This window comes from Microcaecilia unicolor, chromosome 4, assembly GCF_901765095.1.
Source record: "Microcaecilia unicolor chromosome 4, aMicUni1.1, whole genome shotgun sequence".
Classification (NCBI taxonomy): Eukaryota; Metazoa; Chordata; class Amphibia; order Gymnophiona; family Siphonopidae; genus Microcaecilia; species Microcaecilia unicolor.
In genome coordinates this window covers 231,247,284-231,268,268 of record NC_044034.1, presented here as the reverse complement: position 1 = coordinate 231,268,268, position 20,985 = coordinate 231,247,284, and the positions used below count along the sequence as shown (strand labels likewise).

General features: G+C 44.5%; 1 protein-coding gene across 1 annotated transcript in view; it reads right to left on the bottom strand.

The window, feature by feature from the left end:
* The window catches only part of HERC2 (HECT and RLD domain containing E3 ubiquitin protein ligase 2), a 921,269-nt gene that overhangs the window by 802,625 nt on the left and 97,659 nt on the right, over positions 1 to 20,985 (bottom strand). Inside the window, 4 exon segments of the mRNA XM_030201308.1 lie at positions 1,458 to 1,646; positions 13,035 to 13,208; positions 13,988 to 14,159; positions 18,474 to 18,584. Coding sequence (XP_030057168.1) covers positions 1,458 to 1,646; positions 13,035 to 13,208; positions 13,988 to 14,159; positions 18,474 to 18,584 — 646 coding nt within the window.

Here is a 20,985-nt window from a genome sequence, read left to right as displayed (position 1 = left end):
ACTATCTTTCAGTTAGTTTATTTATTTATTTATTTATTGCATTTGCATCCCACATTTTCCCACCTATTTGCAGGCTCAATGTGGCTTACAATGTTTCGCCCTGGCTATTGCCACAGAAGAGTAAAGATAACAATTAATAATTACATAAGAACATGAGTAACATAGTGGAATAAAGCATTAGGTATAACGAGATCAAAGATATAATAACAGTTAAAGCAGTAATGCACTAGAGTTCAAATGATGGATCGTTGTGGTATGTTTTATTGAAGAGATAGGTCTTCAGTGATTTCCGAAAGTTGATTAAGTCACTCATTTTTTCACACTGAGTGGTAATGCATTCCAAAGCTGCGTTCCTATGTAGGAAAAACTGGATGCATGTGTTAATTTATATTTTAGTCCTTTGCAACTGGGGAAGTGAAGATTTAGGAATGTGTGTGAAGATCTTTTGGTATTCCTGGGTGTTAAGTCAATAAGGTCTGACATGTAGACCGGGGAATCGCCATAAATAATTGAATAGTTGAAGGTTGTATCTCTGCAAAGAGCTCCTTTACTCTCAGACGAGTCCAATCTCTAAAGCAGTGCTTCTCAACCCAGTCCTCGGGGCATATCCAACCAGTCAGGTCAGGATATCCACAATGAATATGCATAAGACAGGTCTGTACACCAAGCAGGCAGTGTATGCAAATCTATCTCATGTGTATTCATTATGGATATCCTGAAAACCCAACTGGCTGGGTGTGCCCCAAGGACCAGGTTGAGAAGCACTGCTCTAGAGGCTAGACAGTAGACATGGAGTGTGAGCCTAAGTGATTACACGAAGAGGTGTTTTAAATGTCCTCATAATACTCAACTTCTCGGTGCGAACCCAAAGTATCCCTCCAATGCCCTATTTTCTTCCCCTGCCCTGGCAACACATTGGGGGAGGTACCTGCAGACTCATACTGTAGTACAGAAATTGCTGAGGAGATGAGAATTGTCCCACAGACACTTCCACCTTGAGCCACCACAGAGAGATGCTTGTCCTCCTAATAGAAGCCAGGGAAGATCAGAGGTTGGTGTCTCATACCAGTAGGGGTGACATGGACTTAAGATACTTGAGGAACATGCAGGGGCAGAGTTGGATGGTGAGGGAGGCCAGGATACGAAGGTTCATTGTATCTAACCAATTTAACTTAGTCTTTCTTGTACTTTAGTGCCCAAGCCCTGAACATTCCTGCAGAGGCCACAGACTTCTGCCCTAAGCAGTGAGTGTTGCTGCTGGATGTCACTTGCAAGTTTCTCAGTCAATTAGAGACTTACCTCAAGTGCAAACAAAAAGCAAGCATTATGTGAACCAGATGTGTACCTTGTACTGAATTAATCTGCATTAACTCCAAAATCACCACTCAGGGAATTATTTTCACTACTTAGTAAACTAAAAATACAAACAATATAGCACTTAACAAATCAGCACTTACCAGTGTATCACTGCTGTAGACTTGCATGTAAACTCGTCCATTTCTAGTTAAGACAAGAAAGCACTTCTCTGCGCAGGCGATTTGTAACACCCCTAGGTTAGCAATTCCTTCACACTGCACTGGGCCAATTACATTAGCATGATATTTCCATCCCAGTAAACCCCAACCTATGACTTCTTGAAGAGACCCCTACAAGGAAATAGAAAACAAACCAATAAACACTCCAGTTTATCCTTACAACATATCTAATATTTACAAATTACTCCTTAATTTGAAAATTTGCCAGCTGTTTTTATTATATAATACATCTAGTAATCTACACTCAAAATAAGGTAAACAAGAAAGCTGCATGAAAAATAAAGGTATCATGAAATCTACTTATGAGTGGCCTTTACATATCTAATATAATAAAAAGCACTCTCGACGTTCTGAAGCTGACTCCGTGGCTTCAGTGAAGGGTTCGTAAGTTCGTAAGTGTGTAACTGACTCACCATCTCTCTCTGCCCCGCCCTCACGTCAAAACGTGATGACGTCAAGGGCGGGTAAAGCGAATGCTACATACCTGTAGAAGGTATTCTCCGAGGACAGCAGGCTGATTGTTCTCACTGATGGGTGACGTCCACGGCAGCCCCTCCAATCGGAAACTTCACTAGCAAAGTCCTTTGCTAGCCCTCGCGCACCGCGCATGCGCGGCCGTCTTCCCGCCCGAAACCGGCTCGAGCCGGCCAGTCCAGTATGTAGCAAGACAATACACTTCAAGGGAAGACACAACTCCAAAGGGGAGGCGGGCGGGTTTGTGAGAACAATCAGCCTGCTGTCCTCGGAGAATACCTTCTACAGGTATGTAGCATTCGCTTTCTCCGAGGACAAGCAGGCTGCTTGTTCTCACTGATGGGGTATCCCTAGCCCCCAGGCTCACTCAAAACAACAACATTGGTCAATTGGGCCTCGCAACGGCGAGGACATAACTGAGATTGACCTAAAAAATTTACCAACTAACTGAGAGTGTAGCCTGGAACAGAACAAACAGGGCCCTCGGGGGGTGGAGTTGGATCCTAAAGCCCAAACAGGTTCTGAAGAACTGACTGCCCGAACCGACTGTCACGTCGGGTATCCTGCTGCAGGCAGTAATGAGATGTGAATGTGTGGACAGATGACCACGTCGCAGCTTTGCAAATTTCCTCCATGGTGGCTGACTTCAAGTGGGCTACCGACGCAGCCATGGCTCTAACATTATGAGCCGTGACATGACCCTCAAGAGCCAGCCCAGCCTGGGCGTAAGTGAAGGAAATGCAATCTGCTAGCCAATTGGATATGGTGCGTTTCCCTACAGCCACTCCCCTCTTGTTGGGATCAAAAGAAACAAACAATTGGGCGGACTGTCTGTGGGGCTGTGTCCGCTCCAGATAGAAGGCCAATGCTCTCTTGCAGTCCAATGTGTGCAGCTGACTGACGTTCAGCAGGGCAGGAATGAGGACGGGGAAAGAATGTTGGCAAGACAATTGACTGGTTCAGATGGAACTCCGACACAACCTTTGGCAGAAACTTAGGGTGAGTGCGGAGGACTACTCTGTTGTGATGAAATTTGGTGTAAGGGGCCTGGGCTACCAGGGCCTGAAGCTCACTGACTCTACGAGCCGAGGTAACTGCCACCAAGAAAATGACCTTCCAGATCAAGTACTTCGGATGGCAGGAATTCAGTGGCTCGAAAGGAGGTTTCATCAGCTGGGTGAGAACGACATTGAGATCCCATGACACTGTAGGAGGCTTGACAGGGGGCTTTGACAAAAGCAAACCTCTCATGAAGCGAACAACTAAAGGCTGTCCTGAGATCGGCTTACCTTCCACTTGGTAATGGTATGCACTGATTGCACTAAGGTGAACCCTTACGGAGTTGGTCTTCAGACCAGACTCAGACAAGTGCAGAAGGTATTCAAGCAGGGTCTGTGTAGGACAAGAGCGAGGATCTAGGGCCTTGCTGTCACACCAGACGGCAAACCTCCTCCAATGAAAGAAGTAACTTCTCTTAGTGGAGTCTTTCCTGGAAGCAAGCAAGATGCGGGAGACACCCTCTGGCAGACCCAAAGAGGCAAAGTCTACGCCCTCAACATCCAGGCCGTGAGAGCCAGGGACTGGAGGTTGGGATGCAGAAGAGCCCCTTCGTCCTGCGAGATGAGGGTCGGAAAACACTCCAATCTCCACGGTTCTTCGGAGGATAACTCCAGAAGAAGAGGGAACCAGATCTGACGCGGCCAAAAGGGAGCAATCAGAATCATGGTGCCTCGGTCTTGCTTGAGTTTCAACAAAGTCTTCCCCACCAGAGGAATGGGAGGATAAGCATACAACAGGCCCTCCCCCCAGTCCAGGAGGAAGGCATCCGATGCCAGTCTGCCGTGGGCCTGAAGCCTGGAACAGAACTGAGGGACCTTGTGGTTCACTTGAGATGCGAAGAGATCCACCAGGGGGGTGCCCCACGCCTGGAAGATCTGCCGCATCACACGGGAATTGAGCGACCACTCGTGAGGTTGCATAATCCTGCTCAACCTGTCGGCCAGACTGTTGTTTACGCCTGCCAGATATGTGGCTCGGAGCACCATGCCTTGACGGCGAGCCCAGAGCCACATGCTGACGGCTTCCTGACACAGGGGGCGAGATCCGGTGCCCCCCTGCTTGTTGACATAGTACATGGCAACCTGATTGTCTGTCTGAATTTGGATAATTTGGTGGGACAGCCGATCTCTGAAAGCCTTCAGAGCGTTCCAGATCGCTCGCAACTCCAGAAGATTGATCTGTAGATCGCTTTCTTGGAGGGACCACCTTCCTTGGGTGTGAAGCCCATCGACATGAGCTCCCCATCCCAGGAGGGACGCATCCGTGGTCAGCACTTTTTGTGGCTGAGGAATTTGGAAGGGACGTCCCAGAGTCAAATTGGAGCAAATCGTCCACCAATACAGGGATTCGAGAAAACTCGTGGACAGGTGGATCACGTCCTCTAGACCCCCAGCGGCCTGATACCACTGGGAGGCTAGGGTCCATTGAGCAGATCTCATGTGAAGGCGGGCCATGGGAGTCACATGAACTGTGGAGGCCATGTGGCCCAGCAATCTCAACATCTGCCGAGCTGTGATCTGCTGGGACGCTCGCACCCGCGAGACGAGGGACAACAAGTTGTTGGCCCTCGCCTCTGGGAGATAGGCGCGAGCCGTCCGAGAATCCAGCAGGGCTCCGATGAATTCGAGTTTCTGCACTGGGAGAAGATGGGACTTTGGGTAATTTATCACAAACCCCAGTAGCTCCAGGAGGCGAATAGTCATCTGCATGGACTGCAGGGCTCCTGCCTCGGATGTGTTCTTCACCAGCCAATCGTCGAGATATGGGAACACGTGCACCCCCAGCCTGCGAAGCGCCGCTGCTACCACAGCTAGGCACTTTGTGAACACCCTGGGCGCAGAGGCGAGCCCAAAGGGTAGCACACAGTACTGGAAGTGGCGTGTGCCCAGCTGAAATCGCAGATACTGTCTGTGAGCTGGCAGTATCGGGATGTGTGTGTAGGCATCCTTCAAGTCCAGAGAGCATAGCCAATCGTTTTGCTGAATCATGGGGAGAAGGGTGCCCAGGGAAAGCATCCTGAACTTTTCTTTTACGAGATATTTGTTCAGGGCCCTTAGGTCTAGGATGGGACGCATCCCCCCTGTTTTCTTTTCCACAAGGAAGTACCTGGAATAGAATCCCAGCCCTTCTTGCCCGGATGGCACGGGCTCGACCGCATTGGCGCTGAGAAGGGCGGAGAGTTCCTCTGCAAGTACCTTCTTGTGCTGGAAGCTGTAAGATTGAGCTCCCGGTGGACAATTTGGAGGTTTTGAGGCCAAATTGAGGGTGTATCCCTGCCGGACTATTTGCAGAACCCACTGATCGGAGGTTATGAGAGGCCACCTTTGGTGAAAAGCTTTCAACCTCCCCCCGACTGGCAGGTCGCCCGGCACGGACACTTGGATGTCGGCTATGCTCTGCTGGAGCCAGTCAAAAGCTCGCCCCTTGCTTTTGCTGGGGAGCCGCGGGGCCTTGCTGAGGCGCACGCTGCTGACGAGAGCGAGCGCGCTGGGGCTTAGCCTGGGCCACAGGCTGTCGGGAAGGAGGATTGTACCTACGCTTGCCAGAAGTATAGGGAACAGTCTTCCTTCCCCCGAAAAATCGTCTACCTGTAGAGGTAGAAGCTGAAGGCTGCCGGCGGGCGAACTTGTCGAATGCGGTGTCCCGCTGGTGGAGAGACTCTACCACCTGTTCGACTTTTTCGCCAAAAATGTTGTCCGCACGGCAAGGCGAGTCCGCAATCCGCTGCTGGAGTCTATTCTCCATGTCGGCGGCACGCAGCCATGAGAGCCTGCGCATCACCACACCTTGAGCAGCGGCCCTGGACGCAACATCAAAAGTGTCATAAACTCCTCTGGCCAGGAATTTTCTGCACGCCTTCAGCTGCCTGACCACCTCCTGAAAAGGCTTGGCTTGCTCAGGGGGAAGAGCATCAACCAAGCCCGCCAACTGCCGCACATTGTTCCGCATGTGGATGCTCGTGTAGAGCTGGTAAGACTGGATCTTGGACACGAGCATAGAGGAATGGTAGGCCTTCCTCCCAAAGGAGTCTAAGGTTCTAGCGTCTTTGCCCGGGGGCGCCGAAGCATGTTCCCTAGAACTCTTAGCCTTCTTTAGGGCCAGATCCACAACTCCAGAATCATGAGGCAACTGCGTGCGCATCAGCTCTGGGTCCCCATGGATCCGGTACTGGGACTCAATCTTCTTGGGGATGTGGGGATTACTTAATGGCTTGGTCCAGTTCGCAAGCAATGTCTTTTTCAGGACATGGTGCAAGGGAACAGTGGACGCTTCCTTAGGTGGAGAAGGATAGTCCAGGAGCTCAAACATTTCAGCCCTGGGCTCGTCCTCCACAACCACCGGGAAGGGGATGGCCGTAGACATCTCCCGGACAAAGGAGGCAAAAGACAGACTCTCGGGAGGAGAAAGCTGTCTCTCAGGAGAGGGAGTGGGATCAGACGGAAGACCCTCAGACTCCTCGTCAGAGAAATATCTGGGATCTTCCTCTTCCTCCCACGAGGCCTCACCCTCGGTGTCAGACACAAGTTCACGGACCTGTGTCTGCAACCTCGCCCTGCTCGACTCTGTGGAGCCACGTCCACGATGGGGGCGTCGAGAGGTAGACTCCCTGGCCCGCATCGGCGAAGCTCCCTCCGCCGACGTAGTCGGGGAGCCTTCCTGGGAGGTGGCCGCGGTCGGCACCGCACGCGGTACCGACGTCGGGGACCTCAACCTGGGCGATGGGCCAGCCGGCGCCACGCTCGACGGTACCGGAGGCGCAAGCACCGCCGGTACCGGAGGGGTAGGGCGCAACAGCTCTCCCAGAATCTCTGGGAGAACGGCCCGGAGGCTCTCGTTTAGAGTGGCTGCGGAGAAAGGCTGAGAGGTCGATGCAGGCGTCGACGTCAGAACCTGTTCCGGGCGTGGAGGCTGTTCCGGGCTGTCCAGAGCGGAGCGCATCGACACCTCCTGAACAGAGGGTGAGCGGTCCTCTCGGTGCCGATGCCTGCTGGGTGCCGAATCCCTCGGCGACCCAGAGCTCTCGGTGCCGACACGGGGAGGAGACCGGTGTCGATGCTTCTTCGATTTCTTCCGAAGCATGTCACCGGAGCTCCCCGGCACCGACGAGGAGGACGTCGAATCCACCCGTCGCTTCCTCGGGGCCGAGACTGAAGAAGGTCGATCTCGGGGGGGCTGTACCGCAGGAGCCCTCGGGGCAGGAGGAGACCCACCCGAGGGCTCACCGCCACCAGCAGGGGAATGGACAGCCCTCACCTGCACTCCACCCGATGCACCACCGTCCGACGACATCAGCAGACGAGGTCCTGGTACCACCGACGTCGATGCAGCTATCCGATGTCTCGGCGCCGATGCAGAGGCCCGATGCCTCGATGCACTCGATGCAGGGGCGGCCGAGGAAGATGGTCTGGACGCTGACGACGTCGATGCACTCGAAGATCCCGGTGCCGATGCCGACGAAGAGCCCGAGAACAACACGTTCCACTGGGCTAGTCTCGCTACCTGAGTCCGCCTTTGAAGCAGGGAACACAGACTACAGTTCTGAGGGCGGTGCTCGGCCCCCAGACACTGAAGACACGACGAGTGTCGATCAGTGAGCGAGATAACCCGGGCGCACTGGGTGCACTTCTTGAAGCCGCTGGAAGGCTTCGATGTCATGGGCGGAAAAATCACGCCGGCCAAATCAAAAGCCGAAATGGCGAAATTCGGAGCACCAAAATTTAGAGGGAGAAAAAATCTCGACCGAGGCCGAAAAGAGGCCTACCCCGACGACGAAAGAAAACTTACCGGGGCAAAAAAGCTAGAAGTACGGGGAGGATTTACACGAAACCCGGCGAGGGGTTTCCGGAGCACTTCCCGACTAGGACAAAGCTTTCCCGAAGGAAAAAACACGTTCAAAACAAATTGGACGCGCGAGGTCGACTTTCCGGGGCTCGACACGGCGAAAACACGACCGTACCGAGTGCGGACAAAAGAAGACTGGCCGGCTCGAGCCGGTTTCGGGCGGGAAGACGGCCGCGCATGCGCGGTGCGCGCGGGCGCGCGAGGGCTAGCAAAGGACTTTGCTAGTGAAGTTTCCGATTGGAGGGGCTGCCGTGGACGTCACCCATCAGTGAGAACAAGCAGCCTGCTTGTCCTCGGAGAATCCTACTATATAAATGAAGAGCATAGCACATCACAGGGGGGAGGAAACAGATTAACCAAACCGGCTTCCTTGCTTACAATGGACTACATAGGCTCACTTCCACTCCTGTCTATTAAAGCCTCCTTGGGCAACTCTTTCTCCCTTCTCCAACCCCCCACCCCCAGTCTTACAGCTTTCGCGTTTCGCCCGCAGCCTCTCTACAGTCCGCGTGGTCATTTTCAGTGCCCTGAAGCGTTCTCCCTCCGGCACCGGCGATTCAGATAGTCAGCCTTCTGCCAGTGTCGGGGTCCTGTTTTCCGCAGAGGTGGGACGCGCCTGATGAGAGGCCCCGACGCTGGAAAGAAGGCTGACTCTCTGAATTGCCGGTGCCGGAAGGAGAACGCTTCAGGGCTGTAAAAACGTGATGAGAGGAAACCTGATTTTAACAGATCCAGCTTCAGTGGTTTTGTCATGCTAAGGATCCAATATATCAGGGGTATGCAGCCCAGTCCTGTCAAACAAGTGCGGGAGAACTGTGATTGAGCACATGCACAGGCACAATCCTCCCGCACTTTATGATCAGAGATAACAGCGCACATAAATTTGCATGTTATCTCTGATCATAGGGCGGTAAAGCCCCATGCTGTTCCAGCGCTATTTTTAGAGCGCTGTTTGGAACAGCGCGGGGCTTTCGATCATCTGCCCATAAGAGAGCCCTTTGAAATGACCTTGCAACTCCCACATAGTATCTTTAATTAAGCCCTGATTTGACGCAAAGATTTTAAACTACAGTATTTTTTGTTTGTGCCTGAATTTTAGATTTAAAAAACAACAACAACAACAAAAAAGCAATTCCAGATTTGGCAGGTTTGCTTGTGATTGATATACCAACCACCTTCAGCACAATGTTTTTACTGTGGATTTTTTTGTACTAAACCCTTACTGCATCAGGAGTAAGGTTAGCCTAACCATGGAGGTTGATGAAAAAGGAGAATCTCTTGACTTTTGGCATGGTTGAGTGCTTTCATGAATCTGATGACTAAATTAAAGGTAAAATCTGAGTAGTGTATCAGTTATCACCCCAACAAGTGGCTACGAGAGAAGACGAACCACTCTCTATTTAGCAACTACCAACAACATTACAAAAGGACAGTGGTACACCCTCTGTTAAAGAACCATCACCTTGACAAGGACAAGCTTTAAATTTTTTTGCCAATATCTAACATCCCATTTCTATAAAAACTTGCAGAACAAACAATACACGTTCAGCTCAACAATTAGCTAGAAGAGAAAGTGGCTAAATCCATGCCAACCTGCATTCAGACTTGGATAAGGAATGAAGACACACTCATATGCCAGGAGCGTAGCCATGGGTGGACCCCACTTTTGTCCCAGGCCACCCAGCAACAGCGCCCGAAAAAATAAAGAACAGGCATCTGCCAGTTTTTAGCAGACCGTGAGACACTCCCTCCTGAACTGCTCCCTCTTCCACAGCTGTTGCAGTCTCAAGGTCTAGATTCAAGGAACTGCAGCAACGACGTCCTTACAAATACAACGCAGGACCTCTCAACCCCAACCATGTTTTGCTGACAGCTCTGCAGCACCCTGCCCTCTAAGACACAAGACTTCCAGTTTCTGCGAGGGTGGGAAGACGCTGCAGAACCGTCAGCTATCTGGATGACATGGTTGGGACAAGGAGGTTAGGTTGAGAACAGGAGACAGCAGGATGTGAAAAAGTTGAAGCCACAGAGGTTCAACTCTGTTTTCCCTCCGCCGCGCAACCATGACCCCATACACTCAAAGCAAGTAAACCTATGAGCTGCTGCATCCACGTTGTCGTTCTTTATTGTTGGTAAGTAGCATTTTTATTTAATCTCGCTTATACTATCAAGCTTGCCAGCTTATACAGCATATGGATGCACATAGAGGAACTATAATAACTTCATAGGTAGAGTAGTAAGTGGTTATAAGGACACCCTAGCATGTGTTATATTCGTGCACAGGTTTTTTTTTCTCCTGGTAAAGGGTCACCAAAAAATACATCATGTTATGAGAATCAGGTGCTCAATATTCAGAATTCCTATCTATTTATGTATTTACTTATTTATGACATTTATATTGCATATTAAACATGAATTAGTTTGAAACCTGGGAGAATTTAAAGTATTTTTTTCCTGTGCCTAGATCAAAAGAGAAAGATGGTTTGTGGGAACTTACTACTTTTGTTTTGCGGAATGCAATGGTATGTTATAAAAATGCACTTAATATTGTTTATTACTACTATTTAAAAGAGAAGATATTGAATACAGAAGTCCAGAGTCAGTCTAACTGTGCCAGCATTTTCCAGGTCTATGGTATATATTTATTTCTTCTTCACATCTGTTCAGTTGTAAAAGGCATATATATATATTATTTTTGTGTGTGGGGGGGTGGGGGGGAAGCTTTGTCTGGCTCTGTGTTTGTTAATAGATGAGTACTGGGAATAATGATGCCTAAGGGAAAAGCAGCAGTAGAATAGTTGGAGCTGAATAATATTTATGTTTTCCAAAAGGTGATGCATAGTTTGATGGGATGTTCTTGTAAGACCAGAGTAAATCATTTCTTAGCTTCTTGTTTAAAATTAACCAAAGGGGAACAAATCTATTATTCTGTCTCACTGTATTTCCAGTTTTGGCACAGTATATGTCATCACAAGAACAAAATATAAGAAAACCAATAGACTGCATTAGGGGCTTATAGCCCATGTAGTTATGTTTAAACAAATGAGAGATCTGCATGAAAGAAAATATTTATTATTTTGACTTATGAAAACCACTTGTCCCTGAAACATGCTCAAAACAGAATAATCAATTTGTACAAAAGAGATGAGTTGAAGATGTGATTTTATGTGCCCAAATGAAAGGAAAGTTTAATTTTAATTCCATTTAATTTCAGTATACTCCTTCTTTATAAACACCAGGCTTCCCAAGGCAGATTATAACAACAGTTAAGATGAACCCATCAGGAAACAAGATAACCTCACTGAAATTGGCCATGTATTACTATATTGTATAGAACAGTATAGAAAAATGAGCACAAAATACAGACTTTATTAATGCAATTGCCCTGGTACCCACTCTCCCCTCGCCCTCAAAGTGCTGGCCCTGACATATACTAGTACAAGGAGAATTTCTGGTGGTGTTCTGCATTCAAGTCTAGTTTATTCGGGGGTTTCAGTTGAATTTTGTCTCTATTAATTTATGGTTACCTAGTTTGTATTTGGTGAGGGTCTGTCCTGTGTTTTGTGTGAGTGATTGATGCTAGCATAGCATTTTTGTGTAAAGATATGTGGTAATCTGCCTTGTTCACTTTTCCTAATAGGTGTACTGATGTTCTAGATCCCACTGCATATTTATGGTGTTTCCTTTCCCTAGGTATGGTCCTTGTTATGTGAGTTCTGGGTTATGCCAGAATGGTAGCTTTGTTCTAGGTCTTAAGTGAATTTTTGTTCAGTTTTGTATTACTTCACAATAATGCTGACGTTTATGTTGCTGATGAAGATCTCCAAGCCCCCACACCGACTGAAGACATCTGCAGTCCGTCGAACCAGATGTCAGAAAAACATGGCAGTCAGCCGTGATGCTCTAAACTGATAATACCAGCACCATGGGCATACTCAGTTCTCATGCATATTCAGTTCATGCATGAGAACTGAGCATGCCTGTGATGCTGGTGTATGTGGCTTGGAGAACTGCCTTTGACTGCTGTGCTTTTTCTAAACATTGGTTGGTGGGCTAGGGATCTTCACCAGCTAAAGTATTTAACTTTTAAAGTTCATGGTGGTGGGTGGTGGGGGGTGGGAAGAAAGGAAGAAAAAATGCATGCCTGCCCTCCCAACCTACCCACTGGCCCACCCAAAAATTGCATTCTGGCTATGCCACTGTTGTTTACATACTAGATGGTCTTCACAGAAACAAGAGATTCGCTTTGGTGTTAGTACTGCTGGATTTCTCAGCTGCTTTTGACACTGTGCACACAATATCATGCTACAACGCCTGACAGAAACAATTATCTGTGGTATAGTACTTGCCTAGTTCAGATCCTATCATATAGACAATACAGTTTGGCAGCACCTCATTGTCACCATAGATGATGACCTAATGTGAAAATTAGCGTGTGGCCACTATTGCAAAAATGGAAAATGTGGCCATTTCACAGCCGTGCTAAAAGTGGCCTCGGCATGAAGGAAACCCATGCGCTTGTCATAGTGCAGGCTTCTTTTTAGCGCAGCTAAGAGGGCCTCTAAATTGAAAAAAATAAAAATAAGTGTGCTTCCCTCAGCAGACTGTCCCCCAAATTGGAGAAAGTAAACTGCTGGATAACAACCCTAGTCATTTTTGCTTTTTCATCAACACTAAAAATAAATAAATAAATAGATAATAAACGAATAAAATGAACAGCATTTTCCAACAGACTACAGGAGGAGCATGCGTCCCCCTAGTAGACCAGCAATGCCAAAAGGCACTAAAAAGAAAGTAAAGACAGAGATGCTGGTAACAGTCAACAGTTAAAATGTCTTTTCTAAGATAAGGTAACACTAGACTACAAACCTCTCAAGAAAATGTTAATTACACAGACTGATAATTCTCACAGCATGCAAAATTACAAATAAAAGTCTCTGCTTTATTACTTATGTCATAAACTCATCTCCTTGAGGGGTCGAAAAGAGTTGATTAAGGCTATACAGTGTATACTGATATTTATGAAACCAATGTGATCTATCAGCTTCTCTGAATACCTGTTTAACTCACGTAATTCTGGAATTAACTAATGTTCAGCATTTTAAATAAAACATATCTGAATACCTTTTGAGATGTAGGAGAACTACATTGTGGAGGCATACAGGGTGTGGCCAGTCGGTCTAAGTGAGCCATAATCACTACAGCAGTTTGTCGTAGATCAATGGCTAGCTCATTGTCTTGAGGCAAGGCAAGGTATCTTAAAAAACTCTCGTTGGGGCTCAGCGGGCAGGAGAGCATCTAGATTTAAAATATTGCAATCATTATTACAATTCAGAGTAATATCGATATATAAACAAAATCCTCAAAATCTATACCACATTGCTGCATAAATTTTATGCTAACCAAACCCCTGAGATTTTCTAACACCTAAATGTCCCAAAAGAAAATCTAGAATGTATTTTCTGTTATTTGCCACCTTGTAACGTATTAATTGATCATGAAACCATACTGCCCATCGTCATCCACTACCCATATTTATTGTACTAAAATTACATGCCATTCAGCTTAGTTTTGCATAAACATCTAAGATTAAAATGAGGACACCTGCAGCCTTGGGTCAAATCACGTTTTCTTTATTACACAGGTACTTCTAAACAAGCACAGAAAACAAACAGCAGGTGAGTCAATAATATAGGTAGTATAATAAAGAACATAGGCTCAATTTGCGGTATATCAAATATCTGAAAATAAATATTTTATGCAGTGTTGCTGATTTCAACAGAAATTTCCCTGTAAGACCTATAGGCAAATACAAAGTATAGAAGTGCAGATATTTGAATGGTAGCAGAGCTAAAGTAATCCAAAAGGGAAATTTTATTTTCTAATTGGTCTCACCACTTATTTAATGTTTAATTTGAAATAATGAATGCCAAGATGATATTATTTAGCGAACCTCTGGTTATAGGGATAAAGTATGAATCCTGTCAGTTGTCATATTTTGAGAAGACACTGCATACTGATAGCCACAAATTTATCAAATACAATATACCTCTTGCTGTTCTATTACTTAAGTGTACCTGAATGTCTTCTTCTTGGTTGGTAATGTCTTTATCACAGCGTATATTTTGAAACCTTTGTAGCAAAGGTAAAATTGGTGCACTGGTTCCCTGTGCTGATCTCTCGTTATCTGTTTCTCTTGTTCCATTGTCCCAAAGCTGAAGCAGCAATATAACAGCAGATAGTATCTGACTAAAAGAAAAGCATTTCATATCAACAAACTGAGTTTATTTAAAGAACATCTTCAGTAAGCTAAAGAGAAGAGAGTGATTGAAAGGAAGAAAAGCTGCCTTTTCCTTCCGCACTGTTAATCAATACTCATTAGTCCAATCTGAACACATTATAATCCCTAGTGACCCATTCCAGTGTTATATAGTTCCAATGAAGTGGCACCAAAGATAAGTTGAAAAGAATACATAAAATGTACATTTCCTCTTCTTCCATTCGCAGACTCGGACATATCTATGTGGTCTCAAAGTGATAAGGGACTAGGTGGGTAAGTAGTGGTATAGAGAAATAGAGTCTTACCTGATCACGTTCTTTCCTTTGGTACTATCAGACCAGTCCAGAACCTGTAGGCTACATACATAGACCAGTGGATAGTCAGAGAAAAAGTAGCTCTCTGTGATTTGTCCCTTAAAAACACTGTACAGCATTAGAATGTTCAGTATTTCAAATTACCACGATATCAAGCTCATGCTTACACCATGTCAAATGTCACAGAGACATTATCTGCACCAAGAAGGTACCGTGGTACTCTACTGACTTCACAGATCTTCAACTGGATCAGAAGCTGTCTGACAAGCTGAGGACATAAGGCAGTGGAATTTCAAAATAAAAGCAGATGGACCGTGAGGTGATAAGAAATAGGAGAACAAACCACAATGGAAACATTTTCAGTACTATTACAATAGGGAATGTTTCTGGACTGGTCTGGCAGGACTAAAGGAAAGAACAATTATCACGTAAGACAGTTTTTCCTTTCACTAGCATTCACATCAGACATTCAGAACTTGTGGGATGTACCAAGGCAGTTCTCAAATAGGGCGAGACTTCAAGCCTGTGGCCAAAGAAAATGTAACCTAAATAGCAGGAAGGTGCGAATGCTAACAAAGAACATCATACTCGTATTGGGAATAAAATTAAGTGTGTCCACCACACGTTTCTGAAAACCAATAGATTAGTAGGACAGTGAAGAAATACTAGAGGAATAGGATCCTCTTAGATATGGGAAAGTATCAAAGATCCTTAATCATAAAAGCAGGAGACAGCAAGTGCAAAAACAAAACAGGATTTATTTGTGCATTTGTTATACCACCTTTCAAATAAAAACCAAAGTGGTTAAATAACCAGAACACAGCCAAAAAAAAAAAAAAAAACCCCAAGAACAAACAAGTGAAATGAAGGGAGGGGAAGTAAGTTACACAACAATAATTTCCATAAACTCTGTTTAACCAGAACACAAAAATGATAATAAACTCCAATACTTGTAAAGATTATGTATTCCTAAAATTCTAAATAGAAGTTCAAATTAAATTGCTAAAATAACCAAGTTTTCAATCCTTTCTTAAATTTCTTATAAGAGGGTTCTAATCTAAGAGTGAGTGGGACAGTTCCAACAAGTTGGGGCTACACAACTAAAGGCAGAGTGCCTAGATGAACTGAGCAATATTTTCTTATGAGAAAGTATTATTAATTTATTAGATTCTGACAACCTCAAAATCTGAGTTGGTTGATATGGCATAACCAATGAATGAGGATAAACTGGGAATACCAGTATAATAGGCTTGATGGGCCAAAATCAAAATCTTGTACTTTCATCGTGGTGCAACAGGAAGCCAATGATGTTCTTGCAAAAGTGGTACAATATGTTTAAAGGATTTTGTCACGACTCAGGGTGAGCCAAGCTGATGCTATCCAACTAGTGGCGGGCGAGATGTCCAGGCAAGGCTGGAGCAAGGCAGGAACAAGGCTAGAATAAGACAATGGCAGGAACAGACAAACTGGAACAAGGCTGCAGCCTAGACAACTCTAGGAAGCCTGTTGTAAAGGCACTGGATGGGAGTCAGGAACTTCCTTATATACTACCAAACTGGAAGTGATTACATAAGCCAGTGCACTCTTTCAGGGTTAGGTTTCCAGGAAGTAAACACATCTTTCTTGGCATGGAATGCTGCTGGAGACCACAGAGAACAGGTGAGGGGTATAAAAGATTTACTACTGCTCAGCAATCTTACAGCTGTATTCTGAATTTATTGCTTGAAGATTCTGTAATATGGCACTGAGCACCACTGAGAAAAGAAAAATATGTTTCTCATATGTCTTTATCTAATGACCTATAGCTCTGAAGTAAGGTCTCTGCAAGAAAATGCCCTCAATGCTCTACAGTAGAAAAGAAAGCTGAAGACCCGAAGCAGAAGACAAACTACAAAAAATGAGAGCATAATAATGGATCAGAATATTATGAGCCTGGAGCAAGCCCCTTGTTGACACACAAACCTGATTGTAAGCATTCCAATCTAGAGACTGGAATCATAAAGTCATGATCAACCAAATGGGAGCTTCAAGGTCGGTACATCGGTTTGGTGACACTTCATCACCATGACTTTTCATCACCACAACATATAACGACTCACAGTAGAGAACATAACAAACGTATGAGAATATGAAACACCAACTGGCACAAGAAAAAAAAAAACATAACACTTTATCTGGCCTCTCTGAAAAAATCTTACACAAGACTAATAGAGATCAACTTTACAGTAGAGCACTTTTAGCCTCACATAAGATTTTCTCAAAATGGCCAGGCTTTTATATAGTGTAATCTTTATTTCAAATTTACTATACCGCTTAAAACTGACTTTGCACAGCAAAAGCCGTTTACAGACTAAAACACAAGAAGTGATGAAGTGTCATTTGATAAAGTATCAGGGTGATGATCTACCATGTGATGAATTCTCACCATATTGATACATGAACCTAGAATGCTGAATCAAGGACACAGTCTTATGCAGTAAGGCACCACGAGACTGCAGATAGACCAGATTTATAGGTCCAGGAGTGAAGAAACAACGCGTCAGGCAAATCACTGAACTCCAACTTAGCTGCAATGAACGATACTAATATTTTCCAGGGTAGGAGGGAGGGAGAAGGCTACCTACTTTTCTCAATGCTTCCAGAAACAACTGCAACCTGGGTTACATCTGGTAGAAGAGCATCACCTGGAGAGTCCTTCACCATAAGTGGATAAGAATACACAACAGAGAAGCTTGCTTGTGACTTGCCCTAGGTTCTCCTTTGCTACCACAGCCTGAATGGAGATTAGAAAATAGGAGCTGTCATCAAAGTGACTGAAGAATAGACTAGCCAGTCGGGCAATGCAAACTGATGAAAGGTCTCAGAGGTGGCAGAGCCACTCCCATCAGATGCTTGCTGTCATGAATTAAAAAGCATGTACCCCATGCTCAAGAAATGCCCTTGGAACTCACTCCATTTAAAAGTATCAAGCCTGTGAGCTTCAGAGCAAAATCTCCCATTGTCTGCAGCTTAAGAACAGAAAACAAAATATGGGGAGCACCACAGCTGGATATAATAGAGCTGAGATTAGTTACTCATTAAGAAGTAGAAAAAAGGATGAGCATCTCCTGTCAAGAGTAGACAGGACACATTTTTTCAGATGATGTGAAAAATGCTCACAGTAAGACCTGAGACAGAACAATGAACAGTCAGTACTTATGGAACAGAATTAGCTGGCCACTAAGAAAGGGATAATGAGAAGATTACTTGTGAAGCCTCAGCAAGCACTAACAGCCACCCTGAGAATCTTGGTATGCTAAGAGGCAGAAGGAGTCCTGCTGTACTGATACTGGAACACAGGAAAATAGTTCAGAGAGAACTATTATCCTGACCAGATAAAACAAAGTCTCCTCTCTAGCTTTTAAACACCATTTGCATTTCATCGCTGGCTAAGGTTTGGTCTAATGGATACAATGATGGTCCAGTGTTGCAACGATGCCTAGTTTGACTCCTTGAGGTTCCCAGTTTAATTTTTTTTGTGCCTGGTAGTGAAGAGATTTATGCCGCTGTTACTCAGATGACATGAGAATCAGAATATTTTCTTGTAGCGTTACTCCCATGAAGAAATTTCCTAGCTCTGATTTGCACCTGCTAGTGGGGGAGAGGGTTTTGTGGACATAAGAGTATGTTTACATTTAAATTATAAGAACTGCTATACTGTGTCAGACCAAATGTTTGCGGCTGCCATGTATGCGAGAATCATCCCATTAGGTATGCCCCGACCAAAAAAGTCTGAGATATAAAGGAAGAGGATGGAATCCATAAACAAAGCAGTTTTCAAATCAAAGCAAAAGTTAAAAAAACTTTTGCAGAGAGGCAGTTACAACTCAACCCACCTTAATGAAGGCTAGATGGGCATGCTGGTGTTTATCTGCAGTCACTTACTACATTACTAGGTCAAAAAAAGACAAAAATGAACATGTTCCTCACCTTAGTGTACCCCTTTGCACTGCCAACTCCAAAAGTATTGCAAGTGCCAAGTGCTGGTCTTGTAATGGAATGTTTCCCGGACCTTTGGAACTTGAAGCTCCATGGACATCGCTGTTCAAAAACACACACCAATTTAGTTAACATGAAAAATGAACACAGGAAATTAACACATTTAAATATTTTTCACCCTTAACTTCCCACCCATGTTTTATGTATTCAGTAAAACAAGTTCAAAACTTTTAAGAATTAAAATTATTTTTATTCAAGAGAGTAGAGAAGACGATGCTATAATAAAATATATGTAAAATTGTCCTAGTCATGGGTAAATTTCAATGCATTTGGATAAAATTCCTGAATATTTGGAGGTAAAATACATATGTAAATCAGGGGCACCTAGTGTGCAGCCTTGTAAGCCAGATACGGCCCATGTGACTTCAGAATGTGACCCACTTGAGATTGTTTTTATTAACACTTTTGTGCTTGACAAAACCAACACACATTCAACAATTTTTCTTCAACAACACAATAGAAGACAACCATATCAATTACAAACTATTATCCCTCAACCTACCCCTCCTGCTCCCCCCCCAAAACAAAATATAGCTTATTTCCAGAGCAAGTTCAGAGATTCCCTTGGCAAGCCCATCTTTTTCAATGATCAAGCTATAAAAAAGTCTAAAATATTCATATTCACATGGATTTCTGAGCTTGTATACCACTGTTGATCCCCTCCACCCCTACCCCGATATGAACATTTACTTGTTATTGTAGATTCTTTAACAGAAGGAGCAAAATTATCTTTATCTTTCTGTGAAAGGTGTTTTTGCTCCAGAAAAAAACAAGTTAACCTACTACAATGATAAAGCAAATGAACAACTGGAAATAACACTGTCCATAACTCGATCAAATCTAAAAACAATGGAATAGCTGACAGCTAAATTAGTGATACACGCTTATCCACTCCTACCCTAGCTGAGATAGTATTTAACCATCGCTCTGACATCATGTGCACCTTTCTTTAAGCTAGTCACCTTACTTTCTAACTCCTCTCATTCTCTTGCCTATCTATATGTTAACCATCATTCTGATGTCATGCGCAACTTAGTCACCTTATTTTCTAACTCTTCTTACCTACCTATATGTTCCATCTTTGCTTATACCCTACACTGTCAATTAAAATATTCTATTATGTATTGTGTTGACATTGTTAGTACACTATGCCATATTATGTATTATTTGAATATTTTTACTGCTGTAATTGTCTATTGCTCACGTTTGATTTATTCTTACTGTACACCGTCTTGAGTGAATTCCTTCAAAAAGGTGGTAAATAAATCCTAATAAATGAAAAATAAAATAAATATATCTGCTCCAAATTTTAATGTATTGATTGTCCTTGATCTTTAGAGCATAAACTCATTTTGCTGAACCATTACAGCATTTTGAAACCTGTGAACAAGAATATATTTACACTGTGCATTTACCCTAAACATCTAGTACTATTTTCAGCAGCTTACAATAAAATGTCTACAATATAAGAGTTGCCATACTGGGTCAGAGCAAAAGTCCATCTAGCCCAGTATCCTGTTTCTAACCTAGGTCACAAGTACCTTGCACAAATCTAAGTGACAGCAAGATTCAATACAATGGCTTTCTCTGCATCTATCTTAATAATGGTTTATAGACTATCTCCAAGGCCAAATCTTTTTTTAAATGCAGCTAAACAAACTGCTTTTACCACATCCTCCACCAACGAGTTCCAGAGCTTAACCATATGATAAGTTAAAAAAAAAAACAAAAAAACATTTTCTCCTATGTACTATGTAACTTCATGGTGTGTCCCCTAATCTTTGTACTCCATCTCTTCTTCAAGCTGAAGAACCCCAAACTCTTCAAGCCTTTCCTCATATGAGAGAAGTTCCATCCCCTTAATCATTTTGGTTACCCTTCTCTATATCTTTTTCAAATTCTGATATATCTTTTTTTGAGATGCGTAAACCAGAATTGCACACAAAGTGCAGGCTCATCATGAAGCAATACAAAGACATTATGATACTCTATTCTATTCCCTATTCCTTTCCTGATAATTGCCAATATGCTGCTTGATTTTTGGCAACCACTGTGTACTTGAGCAGCCAGTGCAACTAGAGTGTCTGCTTTCAACTCCAGGAAAAAGGCTGGAAGCTTCTGTGTACTGAGCAGGGCTCCAATTAATTCCAGTTGCTGAGTAGGACAAAGATGGGACTTAAGGTAGTTAAAATGAATCCTAGTAGCTCTAGCACTTGAATAGCATGGACTCCCGAGCACAATCCTCTGACGTGCTCTTCATCAGTCAATCGTTGAGATAAGGGAACACATAGACTCCAAGTCTAAGTAGCGACACTGCAACTACCGCAGGACACTTGGTAAAAACCCTAGCAGCTGACACAAGGCCAAAAGGCAACACACAGTACTGAAAGTGATGTGTTCCCAGCCAAAATCGTAGATACTTGTGGTGGGCTGGAAGTATTGG